The sequence below is a fragment of the Pituophis catenifer genome, unplaced genomic scaffold (genome assembly GCF_029215685.1).
Source record: "Pituophis catenifer annectens isolate HBS135680 unplaced genomic scaffold, rPitCat1.0.hap2 SCAF_10, whole genome shotgun sequence".
Lineage (NCBI taxonomy): Eukaryota > Metazoa > Chordata > Lepidosauria > Squamata > Colubridae > Pituophis > Pituophis catenifer.
The window spans coordinates 25,457,428-25,471,833 of NW_027256890.1; the positions used below are offsets into that span (position 1 = coordinate 25,457,428).

General features: G+C 48.8%; 1 protein-coding gene across 2 annotated transcripts; it reads right to left on the reverse strand.

Annotated features, from left to right (window-relative positions):
* Positions 1 to 733: 733 nt before the first annotated feature.
* TRPT1 (tRNA phosphotransferase 1) lies at positions 734 to 14,385 on the reverse strand. 2 transcript variants are annotated; one of them, XM_070950872.1, is made up of 8 exons: positions 14,321 to 14,385; positions 10,420 to 10,551; positions 9,315 to 9,396; positions 6,307 to 6,476; positions 5,766 to 5,940; positions 3,813 to 3,869; positions 2,274 to 2,384; positions 734 to 1,483 (listed from the first exon to the last, which is right to left on the reverse strand). In XM_070950872.1, exons 2-8 carry the CDS (start codon positions 10,513 to 10,515, stop codon positions 1,377 to 1,379), a joined length of 798 nt encoding a protein of 265 aa, XP_070806973.1. In that variant the 5' UTR covers positions 10,516 to 10,551; positions 14,321 to 14,385; the 3' UTR covers positions 734 to 1,376. The 2 variants fall into 2 exon arrangements, with proteins under 2 accessions (XP_070806973.1, XP_070806974.1); XM_070950873.1 differs by lacking the exon at positions 14,321 to 14,385 and having other exon boundaries at positions 1,387 to 1,487; positions 10,420 to 10,650.
* Between the last annotated feature and the right edge of the window lie 21 nt (positions 14,386 to 14,406).

Genomic DNA, 14,406 nt, shown 5'->3' on the forward strand with positions numbered 1-14,406 from the left:
CGAACGCACCATCATAAGTACGGACCGATTTTTCCTTTTTTTTTTGTTGCTGAAAACTTGTTATAAAAGATCGCATATTGTGATCATGTGATTATAAGACACCACAACTATTTGCAAATGCAAGCTTTTTATTTTATAGAAATAAAATAAATAAAATTAATAATAATAAATAATAATAATAATAATAATAATAATAATAATAATAATCTGGTTGCCAAAGCGCCTAATTGAGATGACGTGACTATGGGGGGGGGGGGGTGTTGTGATGGTCGTAAATGTGAGGACTGGTTATAAGTGCAAGGACTGGACGTTTTACAGCACCGTCGTAACTTTCGACGTTTGCTAAACAAACGTTTGTAAGTGGAGGGCTATCTATATTCAGAACATCTACCCCTGGGGTGAAATCCAGCAGGTTCTGATAGGTTCTGGAGAACCGGTAGCGGAAATTTTGAGTAGTTCGGAGAACCGGCAAATACTGCCTCTGGCTGGCCCCAGAGTGGGGAGGGAATGGGGATTTTGCAGTATCCTTCCCCCAGAGTGGGGAGGGAATGGGGATTTTGCAGTATCCTTCCCCCAGGAGTGGGGAGGGAATGGGGATTTTGCAGTATCCTTCCCCCAGGAGTGGGGAGGGAATAGAGATTTTGCAGTATCCTTCCCCCAGGAGTGGGGAGGGAATGGAGATTTTGCAGTATCCTTCCCCCAGGAGTGGGGAGGGAATGGGGATTTTGCAGTGTCCTTCCCCCAGGAGTGGGGAGGGAATGGGGACTTTGCAGTATCCTCCCCCCAGGAGTGGGGAGGGAATGGGGACTTTGCAGTATCCTTCCCTTGCCACACCCACCAAGTCACGCCCACAGAACCGGTAATAAAAAAAAATTGGATTTCACCACTGATCTACCCATCTTGGCTAGGTACTCTTTCACTTAACAACAACGGTTCATTTAGCGACCGTTCAAAGTTACCACACTGAAAAAAAGTGACTGACGACCCGTTTTTTTCACATACTTACGCCCATTGCAGCACCCCTATGGTCAACGTGATCGAAAATTCGGATCCTTGGCCACGGGTTCCTATTTATGACGGTGGCTGTGTCCCATGGGATCACCTTCTAACCAGCAAAGTCCACGGGGGACGCCCGATTCACTGAACAGCCGTGTTACTGACTTCTCACAGCTGCAGTGACTCACTGAACAACCGTGGCAAGGAAGGTTGTAAAACGGGGCAAAAGTCACTTAACTCGTTTAGCGACAGGAATTTTGGGGCCCCCTCGTGGTCCTAAGTCGAGGACTACCCAAATGGGACTAGAGATATATTTTCCACAGGGAAGAGAAAACCAGAAAGATTATGTCTGTTCTAATTGAAATAGTGAAAGTTCCTGGTTAAGTTACGTGTTCGAACGCACACGTGTGATCAAGGCGTGTCTCTCGGATGAAATGATGGCAGGGAAGAGATCCACGACAAGAACAGTCACTCAAGAGGCAGGAGGCTGCCTGGGAAGAGAAAAAGAGCAGAAAGCCCAGATAGAGGTGTTATCATTCCCTTGAATAATACAGTCCTTGACATAAAACAGTTCACTTAGTGACCATTTGAAGTTATGATGACACTGACAAAAAGTGACTGATGGCTGTTTTTTTCCACACTTACAACCGTTGCAACCACACCCTCCATGGTCACCGGACGAAACTGACTCACACTTACGACCGTTGTACTGTACTGTCCGGGGTTAAGTGATCCTCTTTTTTTGAGACCTGAGTCCACGGGGAAGCCGGATTTCGCCGAGCAACCGTGTTTACTAATTGAACAACTGCCGCGATTTCCTTAATGAATTCGGTCGTAAAACGGAGCGGAATTCGCTTCACCAAAGTCTCGCTTAGCGACAGGAATTCTGGGCTCAGAATTGCAGTTGTAAGTCGAGGACTACCTGTAACTCATCTGGAAAGTCCAGATATGACCAGCTGTTTCCATGTGGCATCTGTTGAACCTCTCTACGGCCTACACTGAAAATCTCCCAGGCTTCAAACTGCTGATTTTATCCAGTGGTGGTATGCAGCCAGTTCTATCCGGTTCGGGCGAATCGGTAGTGGCAGCTGTGGGAGACTCCACCCACCCTCCCGGACGTCATCACGTCCCGTTTTTCACACTCTGTGCATATGCGGAAGGCCCTCACATTTGTAGCGAAGGTAAGTGAATTCCACTTCTGGTTTTGTCCACGTGTGCCTTGAACATTCCCGAGGCCTGAACCGGGCCTAAGAGCCCGGAAGAAGCTTCAGACTTACGTCGAGGTTGAAGCTGCAGTGCTCTGCTGAAGTAACAGGGAAGCAACAACCCGTCTGCGTTGCCCGGGGTTAGGATGACGCCGTTCGCCGAGCGGGAGAAAGAGATCCCATCTACGGGGAAAGCAGGAATTCTCTGAGTCAACCCGCATCATTTCCTCCCTCCCTCGTCTCTAAAAGACCGGCAGACAAGTTGAGACTTCTCCCCCAGGATTTGAAACTGGTTCCCACCCACCCTTAAATTCCACCCTCAGCATCAGAAAAGAATACAGTATTGTAACGGAGTTGGAAGGGCCCTTGGAGGTCTTCTAGTCCAGCCAAGCAGAAGACCCTACACCAGTGATGGCTAACGTTTTTTGCCGCTGCGTGCCAAAGGCGGGGTCGTGGGGGGGTTGCACACGTGCGTGCCCATACCCCTAATTCAATGTGCTCGCCCCCACTGCGCGTGCACGCACGACTTCCCCCCTCACTCCCCCCACTTTTGGCACATGATGGCACAGTGGGCCCGGTAGGCCTGTTTTTCGTTCTCCCCAGGCTCCAGAGACTTTCTTGGAGCCTGGGGAGGGCGAAAATGGCCTCCCCCTCCCTCCCTGGAGGCTCTCCGGAGGCCAGAAACAGCCTTTTTCCTGACTTCTGGTGGGCTCAGAAGGTTCGAAAATCAGGTGGCCGGTGCGCACATCCGTGCTGGAGCTGAACTAGGGCAATGGTCGCGTGCCGACAGATATGGCTCCGCGTGCCACCTGTGCTATAGGTTCGCCATCACGGCCCTATATCTGTTCTGTCCCCCGTCCTCACACAGACAAATGCAATATCAAAGACGTCTGCCAATAATTTATTGTATAAACAGACCAGAATTCCTGGCAGACGAGAGTTCTGGCAGCTAACTGTAAAATGCCTACCCAGTCCAATTAGTACTCCCAAAAAAGCAGGAGAGGCCTTATCTGCAGCCCGTTTCCAGAGCGACAAATTATCCACAAGAGTTTAGTCCAAAATATATCTGAGCCGAAGTGCAGGAGTCACAATGTGACTCTTTAGAGTTTAAACTTTGTCCGTCACAAAGCCTGCCGAGCAATCGCGCTCCCTTTTATCCCTTGTGGGGCGTGGCTCAGTGACTCAGCTCAATCCCTGGCCCTCCCACGCCTCTTCCTTTGCTTCCTTCTCCCTCTGACGCTGCCTGGGATCAAGCCAGGATTCATCATCCTCGCTCCCTATCAATTGGTGCTCCGATATGCCTTCCTCCTGGCACATCCCAGGCTGTTCCCCCTGGCCTTCGGATGGAACCCGAGGCATTGCCAGAGAGGAGGGTCCTGGAGAGGGAGGCCTTGTCAGTTCCTCCCCCTCACCTTCTGAGTCCTCTTCCTCCATGGGTACAGGCTCGGGAGTCGGAGTCACAACAATATCATTTCAGACAAATGATTGTCCGATCTCTCCTTAAAAGCCTCCAGTGATGGGAGCACTCACTGTAGGCGAGCCGTCAACCTGTTAAATTCAAGATTTACTTCTTCACCTGTCTTCTACTCCACAAGGTTGGTCTTCACTCACCTGCCAGCGCCTTGGGAATATCAATGATTATGGCCACTTCAGAACTGTTCCTCATTCCTGGGAAGAGAAAGAAGAGGCTGTACTTGAATGCATTAAGGCTTTATCTCAAGTTAGGATTGTACATACCATGCTACGCCCGAATTCAGTGTCAGACCTACGAGGTAGAGCAGACTAAGAAACCCCATGCTACTTAAATCTGGATTACTTTTATTGTAACAGGTATTATTTAGAATAAAGAGAGTTGGAAGGGACCTTGGAGGTCTTCTAGTCCAACCCCCTGCTTAGGCAGGAAACCCTACACCACTTCAGACAAATGGTTCTCCAACCTCTTCTTAAAAACTTCCAGTGTTGGAGCATTCACAACTTCTGGTGGCAGGCTGTTCCACTGATTAATTGTGCTCACTGTCAGGAAATTCCTCCTTAGTTCTAAGTTGCTTCTCTCCTTGGTTAGTTTCCACCCATTGCTTCTTGTCCAGCCTTCAGGTGCTTTGGAGAATAGCTTGACTCCCTCTTCTTTGGGGCAGCCCCTGAGATATTGGAAGACTGCTATCAAGTCACTCCTAGTCCTTCTCTTCATAAAACAGTTCCTGCAACCGTTCTTCATATGTTTTAGTCTCCAGTTCCCTCATCATCTTCGTTGCTCTTCTCTGCACTCTTTCTAGAGTCTCCACATCTTTTTTACATCATGGCGACCAAAACTGGATGCCGTATTCCAAGTGTGGCCTTACCAAGGCCTTATAAAGCGGTATGAACACTTCAAGTGATCTTGATTCTAGGTATAGTAACAGGACCTTGCAAGTCTGAAGGAGTGTCTCCCTCCCTCCCTAAGGAGGGTCTTTTCTGAGATGTTTTCTCATATTATTTTTTTGGCCAGGGCTTTACAATGCTTTCCAGCCCTCTCTAAGCAGTTTACAGAATCAGCCTCCTTGCCCCCACCAATCTGGGTCCTCATTTTACCGACTTCAGAAGGATGGAAGGCTGAGTCAACCTTTAATTTAATTTAATTTAATTTAATTTAATTTAATTTAATTTAATTTAATTAATTTAATTTAATTTAATTTAATTTAATTTAATTTAATTTAATTTAATTTAATTTAATTATTTAATTTAATTTAATTTAATTTAATTTAATTTAATTTAATTTAATTTAATTTAATTATTTAATTTAATTTAATTTAATTTAATTTAATTTAATTTAATTTAATTTAATTATTTAATTTAATTTAATTTAATTTAATTTAATTTAATTTAATTTAATTTAATTTAATTTAATTTAATTTAATATTTAAATTTATATACCGCCCTTCTCCCAAAGGACTCAGGGCGGTGAACAGCCAGAAGTAAAAAACATCAAATACAAAATATAAAAACAATTTAGAAAGGAATTAAACAATTTGGCCCGACCTTGAGCTGGTCAGGATTGAACTGCTGGCAGTGAGCAGAGTTAGCCTGCAATACTGCATTCTAATCACTGGGAAGGAAGGAAGGAAGGAAGGAAGGAAGGAAGGAAGGAAGGAAGGAAGGAAGGAAGGAAGGAAGGAAGAGCAATAGCACTTAGACTTATATACTGCTTCACAGTGCTTCACAGCCCTCTCTAAGCGGCTTACAGAGTCAGCCTCTTGCCCCCAACAATCTGGGTCCTCATTTTACCCACCTTGGAAGGACGGAAGGCTGAGTCAACCTTCAGCCAGTCAGGATCGAACTCCTAGCGGTGGGCAGAGCCAGCCTGATATTCTACCACATTCTACCTACTGCGCAATCTTTCGCTTGGTACCGAGCGTCTTTCCGATAAATCCAAAATCCTGGATGGTTACTGCCTAACCGCGATTAAAACCGACTGGGAAGGAGGGGCTCTCTGAAACTCCCACTAGACAAGGATTCCGATGCCACCGAACACAAGGAAACCTTGCCCCCCTACCCCACCCCACCCCTTTCTCAAAGTGGAGCACTCACCACTTAGGACGGCCCCCTCCCCTGGCAATCCAGGCGCTAAATGGATGTGTGTCCTCCCCATCCGGGACAGGCCACGCTGACGAATGGCTGGCCAGTGGCGCAGAAGTGTGCCGTGAGCCACAGTCTCTGGGAAGTCCTGTAGGGTTTGCAGCGGAGTTAATTCCAGCTCAGGAACCTGAAAGGACAAGAATTACCGTCAAGGACTTGGCTGAAATGAAATCGCTCTCTTTTCCTACGTTTTCTTTGCTTTAAAAGTGGGGTGGGGGGGGTCGGGGCGGCAGGCGGACCTGAGTAGTTCGGAACTTCCGAACTTCCGGTAGGCCCGTTTTTCGCCCTCCCTGAGCCTCTGCGTGTACCCTGCACTTACCTGCATCCAAAACGGGCTGCGTGGGGACTCCTGGGCGGGGCTGGGTGAGCAGGGCCAGCCAGGAGTGGGATTTGGGGGTTCTCCGAACTGCACAGAATCTTAACTACAGGTTCTCCCAAACCCTTGCGAACCCCCAGCAGCCCACCCCTGGATTAGATTCTCTGAACTCCTTACCTGTAGCGAGTGCCCTTGATTCGCACGGATCTGGAGGTGTCCGCTGGACGGATGTCGGCAGAGAGCAAATCGCTGTTTTTCATTGGTCTCCACGACACGCTTCATGTCCTCCTCAGACCAGGCCTTAAATTGGGGCAAGCGAAGAATCTCCCCCGTGTCGACAAAGCCGTCTTAAGATTCAGGAACGAAAGGAAAAGAAGACTTCGAGTAGGCTAAGCCACATTTGGCTAAAGCCACAATCGCCAGGACCCAAAGCCAGAATTCCGAATGTACGCATTACGATGCCTAGATCTGCGCACAACACACCGTTAACGCTGATGAAGTTCCCTAGCTGGGTAAATGAAATGTCTGCCAAGAAAAAAACCAGATTCAGAGAGCACCAAGGACTCCACACACACAAAACACCCCAAACAAGCCATGTTACAACACGGCATGAATCACAAAGCTTGATTTTTCCTTCTTCCTTGGGATGAGGGTGGGGAAGTGGGGGGAAGCAGCTAAGCTTGATGTTCTCTGAGCTGGGTGATTTTCTTGCAGATATTTCATAGGTTAACATCATTGGTGTGAGAAGAGAGTGGGGTTTGCAGGGGGGGAGGAAGAGGAGAAGGAAGAAGAGGAGGAGAGGGAGGAGGAGGAGGCGGAAGGAGGGGAGGAAGAAGAAGAAGACGAGGAGGAGGAGGAGAGGGAGGAAGAGGAAGAAAAAAGAGGAGGAGGAGGAGAGGGAGGAAGAGGAAGAAAAAGAAGAGGAGGAGGAGGAGGAAGAAGGAAGAGGAGGAGGAGGAGAGGGAGGAGGAGGCGGAAGGAGGAGAGAGAGGAGCAGGAGAATGAAGAAGAGGAGGAGGAGAAAGGAGAAGAAGAAGAGGAGGAGGGAGGAGGAGGAGGAAGAGGAAGAAGAAGAGGAGGAGGAAGAAGGAAGAAGAAGAGGAGGCGGAGGAGAGGGAGGAGGAGGAGGAGGCAGAAGGAGGGGAGGAAGAAGAAGAGGAGGAGGAGTGGGAGGAAGAGGAAGAAGAAGAGGAGGAGGAGGAAGAAGGAAGAGGAGGAGGAGGAGAGGGAGGAGGAGGCGGAAGGAGGAGAGAGAGGAGCAGGAGGATGAAGAAGAGGAGGAGGAGAAAGGAGAAGAAGAGGAGGAGGAGAAAGGAGAAGAAGAAGAGGAGGAGAGGGAGGAGGAGGAGAAAGGAGAAGAAGAAGAGGAGGAGAGGGAGGAGGAGGAGGAAGAGGAAGAAGAAGAGGAGGAGGAGGAAGAGGAAGAAGAAGAGGAGGAGGAGAGGGAGGAGGTGGAGACGGAAGGAGGGGAGGAAGAAGAAGAAGAAAAGCAGGAGGAGAGGGAGGAAGAGGAAGAAAAGAGGAGGAGGAGGAGGAAGAAGGAAGAGGAGGAGGAGGAGAGGGAGGAGGAGGCGGAAGGAGGCGAGAGGAGCAGGAGAATGAAGAAGAGGAGAAAGGAGGAGAAGAAGAGGAGGAGGAGGAGAGGGAGGAGGAGGAGGAAGAGGAAGAAGAAGAGGAGGAGGAGGAAGAAGGAAGAAGAAGAGGAGAGGGAGGAGGAGGAGGAGGCGGAAGGAGGGGAGGAAGAAGAAGAAGGAGGAGGAAGAGGAGGAGAGGGAGGAAGAGGAAGAAAAAGAAGAGGAGGAGGAGGAGGAAGAAGGAAGAGGAGGAGGAGGAGAGGGAGGAGGAGGCGGGAGGAGGAGAGAGAGGAGCAGGAGAATGAAGAAGAGGAGGAGGAGAAAGGAGAAGAAGAGGAGGAGGAGGAGAGAGGAGGAGGAGGGAAAGGAAGAGGAAGAAGAGGAGGAGGAAGAAGGAAGAAGAGGCGGAGGAGAGGGAGGAGGAGGAGGAGGCAGAAGGAGGGGAGGAAGAAGGAAGAGGAGGAGGAGGAGAGGGAGGAGGAGGCGGAAGGAGGAGAGAGAGGAGCAGGAGAATGAAGAAGAGGAGAAAGGAGGAGAAGAAGAGGAGGAGGAGGAGAGGGAGGAGGAGGAGGAGGAAGAGGAAGAAGAAGAGGAGGAGGAGGAAGAAGGAAGAAGAAGAGGAGGAGGAGAGGGAGGAGGAGGAGGAGGCGGAAGGAGGGGAGGAAGAAGGAGGAGGAATAGGAGGAGAGGGAGGAAGAGGAAGAAAAAGAAGAGGAGGAGGAGGAGGAAGAAGGAAGAGGAGGAGGAGGAGAGGGAGGAGGAGGCGGAAGGAGGAGAGAGAGGAGCAGGAGAATGAAGAAGAGGAGAAAGGAGGAGAAGAAGAGGAGGAGGAGGAGAGGGAGGAGGAGGAGGAGGAAGAGGAAGAAGAAGAGGAGGAGGAGGAAGAAGGAAGAAGAAGAGGAGGAGGAGAGGGAGGAGGAGGAAGGAGGGGAGGAAGAAGGAGGAGGAATAGGAGGAGAGGGAGGAAGAGGAAGAAAAAGAAGAGGAGGAGGAGGAGGAAGAAGGAAGAGGAGGAGGAGGAGAGGGAGGAGGAGGCGGAAGGAGGAGAGAGAGGAGCAGGAGAATGAAGAAGAGGAGAAAGGAGGAGAAGAAGAGGAGGCGGAGGAGAGGGAGGAGGAGGAGGAGGCAGAAGGAGGGGAGGAAGAAGGAAGAGGAGGAGGAGGAGAGGGAGGAGGAGGCGGAAGGAGGAGAGAGAGGAGCAGGAGAATGAAGAAGAGGAGAAAGGAGGAGAAGAAGAGGAGGAGGAAGAAAAAGAAGAGGAGGAGGAGGAAGAAGGAAGAGGAGGAGGAGAGGGAGGAGGAGGCGGAAGGAGGAGAGAGAGGAGCAGGAGAATGAAGAAGAGGAGGAGGAGAAAGGAGAAGAAGAGGAGGAGGAGGAGAGAGGAGGAGGAGGGAAAGGAAGAGGAAGAAGAGGAGGAAGAAGGAAGAAGAGGCAGAGGAGAGGGAGGAGGAGGAGGCAGAAGGAGGGGAGGAAGAAGGAAGAGGAGGAGGAGGAGAGGGAGGAGGAGGCGGAAGGAGGAGAGGGAGGAGCAGGAGAATGAAGAGGAGGAGGAGAAAAGGGCAATATTTTATGCGCCGGCCACTAACAGGGGCAGCGTCAGCAAACACTCACCAGACGACATGTGGAGGCCCAGATTTTCGGCTCCGTGGCGCAGAGCATAGGAGAGAGCTTTGGAGAGGCGAACATCTGGATCCTGGAATGGAAAATTTGGAGAGAAACTCAGGACGGTGAGAAGGAACGGAAAATGGCAAAAGATCCTGGAGAATGGGATGAAAGAGGAGGAGGAGGAGAAGACCTGAGCTGCAAGATGCTTTTCGCAGATAGTCCTCGGTTAAGGACCGTTCACTTAGTGACGATTCCAAATTACAATACGCCCTGAAAGAAGGGACTTACGACTGGTCCTCACACTTAACAAACGTTGCGGCATTCCCCACGTTCCCATGAGCAAAACACCAGAATGTATAGGTAGTCCTCAGCTTACAACGGTTCATTTAGGGACCATTCAAAGTTACAGTGGTGCTGAAAAAAGGGACCTGTGACTGTTTTCCACACTTACGACCATGGAAAAAAGTGACTTATGACTGTTTTCCACACTTACGACCATTGAAGAAATTGACTTATGACTATTTTTCACACTTACGACCATTGAGAAAAATGACTTAATGACTGTTTTTCACACTTACGACCATGGAAAAAAGTGAGTTATGACTGTTTTTCACACTTACGACCATTGCAGCATCCGCATGGTCCCTTGATCAACCGCTGGGCAACCGGCTCACACTTATGACCGTTGCTGTGTGTGTCCCAAGGTCACATGATCCCCCTTTTTGCGACCAACAGGGGAGGAAGCCGGATTCACTTAACAACCGGATTACTTGCTTAGAGATTCACTTAACACCCACACCCCGTGGCAAGAAAGGTCGCAAAATGAGGGCAAAAACTCACTTAACCAAAGTCTCACTTAAACAACAGAAATGCAGGGCTCCGTTGGCGGTCGTTAAGCGGAAAGACTTGCAAGGTAAAACTGGCGAGCAAGTTTGCAACACAAATCTTTCGTGGAGTTGGAAGGGACCTTGTAGGTCATCTAGTCCAACCCCAAATAAGAGTCTTCCTTAGATGAGGAAGGAAGGAAGGAAGGAAGGAAGGAAGGAAGGAAGGAAGGAAGGAAGGAAGGAAGGAAGGAAGGAAGGAGGAATCGGAGGGGGATTTCGCTGACCTGATCTCTGGATCTTCTCCGGCTTCTTCGCTTTCGCTCTCTTCTTCCAGAGTTTTGCAAAACTTCCTCGCCAACGTTTGATCCTGATGCAGCCATGAGTTTTTACGCCTGCAAAATCCTCCTGGGTAGACCCTGCAATAATAATAATAATTATTATTATTATTTTCTCTCCCTGATGATGAGGGGGGGGTGTTTAATTTCTAGACCATGCCCTTTGTGACTTCGTCCTGGTCTCGCTTTCCGGAAGAAGGGGAGGGGGGTGCTGTGCTCGTTTGGTGCCAACAGCTTAAAACCTCTCCAATGCCCCATAAATGGAGAGGAAAAAAAAACAAAACTGGGAGTCAGCTGATCTGCCAGGGCTGCATGGGCTTCTGGGAGTTGTAGTTTTTATTTCCTCCATAGCTGCTTGTGTCCTTCTCACTAAGTCTGCCGTCCAGATGTTCTCCAGCTATGTTGGCTTACTGTGCTTGTCATTCCCAAGGGGGGATTCAGGGGGGGGATTCCGACCAGCAGGCTTGGAAATGCTGCATGAAAGGGAGCCGAATTCTGAGCCTTCAGAAACATAGGCAGTCCCTGACTTACAACCGTCCACTGAGCAAAGCATACGATGAACAGTTGCAGAAACTGAGCATGGCTGGTCTAGTGAAGAGAAGGACCAGGGGAGACATGAGAGCAGTCTTTGGGCAGGGGGTTGGACTAGATGACCTATAAGGTCCCTTCCAACTCGGTTAATCTGAATCTATCTAAAACGATCAAAGACCTAGAGACTAAAACATACGATGAACGGTTGCAGGAACTGGGCCTGGCTGGTCTAGTGAAGAGGAGGATCAGGGGAGACAGGAGAGCATCTTCCAATATTTGAGGGGCTGCCCCAGAGAGGAGGAAGGTGGTCAGGCTATTTTCAAAAGCACCCGAAGGCCAGACAAGGAAGAATGGATGGAAACTGAACAAGGAGAGATTCAACCTAGAAATAAGGAGGAATTTCCTGACAGTGAGAACAATTAATCAGTGGAACGGCTTGCCACTGGAAGTTGCGGCTGCTGCAACATTGGAGGCTTTCAAGAAGAGACTGGATAACCATTTATCTGAAATGGTTAACCTGAGCAGACCTCCAAGGTCCTTTCCGACTCTGTTACTGTGACATTCAAATTTTGACCACAGGTCTGTGGCACCGAATGCTGCAACGAGCCTTGGTAGTACAGTGGTCTAAAGCACCCTGTTATTAAGACCAGCTGCCTGCAATTACTGCAGGTTCGAATCTCGCCAAGGCTCAAGGTTGACTCAGCCTTCCATCCTTTCTAAGGTAGGTAAATTGAGGACCCAGTTTGTGGGGGCAATAAGCTGACTTTGTATAAATATACAAAAGGATGAAGGCTATTGCTTAGCGCATTGTAAGCCGCCCTGAGTCTCCGGAGAAGGGCGGCATATAAATCAAATTAAAAAAAAACAAAAAAACGATCGTCTGAAAAACGACCACGAGTCACTTTTTCCAGTCCGGCTGGAAAAACTCCGAACGGTCACTAAATGAACCGTCGTAAGCCGAGGACCATCTATATTTTAGGCTACTATTTTTTTTTTTAATGAAGTCTTACGCCCAGATAGCCACTGGATGTCACTCTTGCCCTCCTTTTGCTCCTTCTTAGTATGGTTAAAAGCTACGTGTCTTGCCTCCCAATCTCCGGAAAAGTCATTTCAAGGACAAAAACAGCTGAATATAACAGGGATTTTTTTAAAAAAACCTACTATCCAAACTCCCAGAGACCACCGTATCCCCAATCCACACACACCACACACACAAGGCGGCAGCTGAAATGGGAACAATGAACGAAAATTGCCATTTCTGTCTTTTTTTGGGTTCCTTCAAATGTCTTGTCTTTTGATTTCATCTCGCCAGTCTTTCCCACCAAGGAAAGTTTTTTTTTATTTTTTCTCCTCCTGGGATTTTCGCTTTTTTTGCATTCTTGTTTTCAGCGCCTGGACGGGGAAAGACTTTGGAACGACAAATCAGTTTGTCGGTATTTAGAGCAGACAATGATGAAGCGATACAAAGGATGCGTTTCAAAATAATTACTCAGCAGAAGAACATTCGGATAGAAACTGAAGTATGATATATAGATAGATAGATAGATTTAAGATGGCCATTTTTTAATGGGGTCGTTGGTCCCTTTGGACAAGCCGGGTGGGTTGCAGTTGTCCTAAGCAATCTAAGGTGACCCCTCTCACAAATTTGACATTCCACCCAAAAGATGCAGTGTGAGGCATGCAGGACCTGTGTGAGTCACGCTAGTCAACAAGGCTGCAGGGAATAAAAAAATGTGCCCTTTGCAAAAGAAGCCAAGAGCATCAGCCACTAACCCAGTCAAATAGTTTTTTTCCCCCAGGGTAGCACAAGGTTTCTCAACCTTCGCAGTTTTAAGGTGGGTGGACTTCAGTTCCCAGAACTCCCTAGTCAGCATGGGTAGACTTCAACTCCCAGAATTCCCCAGCCAGCATGCTTTAACACTGCTGGACCTCAAGTCCCAGAATTCCCCAGTCAGCATGTTTTAACATGTTGGACTTCAACTCCCAGAATTCCCCATCCAGCATGCTTTAAGAGGGGTGAACTTCAACTCCCAGAATTCCCCAGTCAACATTCTTTACGATGGGTGGATTTCAACTCTCAGAACTCCCCAGCTTAGCTGCTTTAACACTGCTGGACCTCAAGTCCCAGAATCCCCCAGCCAGCATGCTTTAAGAGGAGTAGACTTCAACTCCCAGAATTCCCCAGTCAGCATTCTTTACGATGGGTGGACTTCAATGCCCAGAATCCCCCAGCCAGCATGTTTTAAGATGGGTGGACCTCAACTCCTAAGATTCCCTGGCCAACATGCTTTACGATGGGTGGACTTCAACTCCCAGAATTCCTCAAGAAGCTTGCTTTTAAGGTAGGTGAATGATTGTAAGTCGAGAACTCCCTGTATTGGGTATAGGGAGAATTAGTTGAAATCTAGCAGGACCGGATCTCTTTTCAGCCAAAACGTAACTCGGGATTGATTATATGAGTAAATCAAACCCAGTTTGGTGTCCCTTGGACCCCCAAATCCTGGTCTCCCACTGACCCAGTTAAGCATGATGTAAGCACAGTAAGGATCTTTCCTGCCTCTCTAACCTAGTAAAGCAGAAATCTGTTAAACAAATACGTCAGCTGAGCAACATGGGTCATAGCTCAGACACTAAGCTGCTCAGGCCGTGGATAAGATGTTGATGGATTGGGAGGACACCCAGATAGTAGTTCCTTAATTGCCTCCAAGCTGCCAGTAATCCAGATAATCAGGACTAGGCGAGGGGGATCTGCTAAATCCTCTGAAGTGCTGATGTCCCCACCAACTCCGTTCCTCTGGTTTCCTGGTTCTTCGGTCCGAAACAGTCAGAATATTTAGAGCGCCTCAAGTGGGCCGAGGGACAGAGGAAGCATTTCATGCCTGTCGTCTTAATCCTGCCTTGTCGTAATTCGCACCCGCCGCAGCAGCCAGACGTTTTCCCTAAGACGTTGTTTTTGTCAATCCAGACATCGCCGCTTGTCCATCACCGGCGGGAAATTTTGCCAACTCAGGGGGTTGGCACATGGTCGCTGCACACCAGAGGTGGGTTTTTCAGCAGGTTCTGACCCAGTTCTGGAGAACCGGCAGCGGAAATTTTGAGTAGTTCGGAGAACCAGTAAAAATTCTGACCGGCCCCCGACCCCATCTATTGTCTGCCTCCCGAGTCCCAGCTGATTGGGAGGAAATGGGGATTTTGCAGTAAACCTTCCCCTGGATTGGGGAGGGAATGGAGATTTTACAGTATCCTTCCCCTGCCACGCCCACCAAGCCACACCCACCACGCTGCGCCACGCCCATTATCCTAATATCTGAAATTGTACCTGAAATGAGAATCCTTCTTTTTTTGTTGCCTTTATTGAAAAAGGGAGCCCCAAAGGCACAGTTCTAGGAGCCGGAAGTCCTTGCC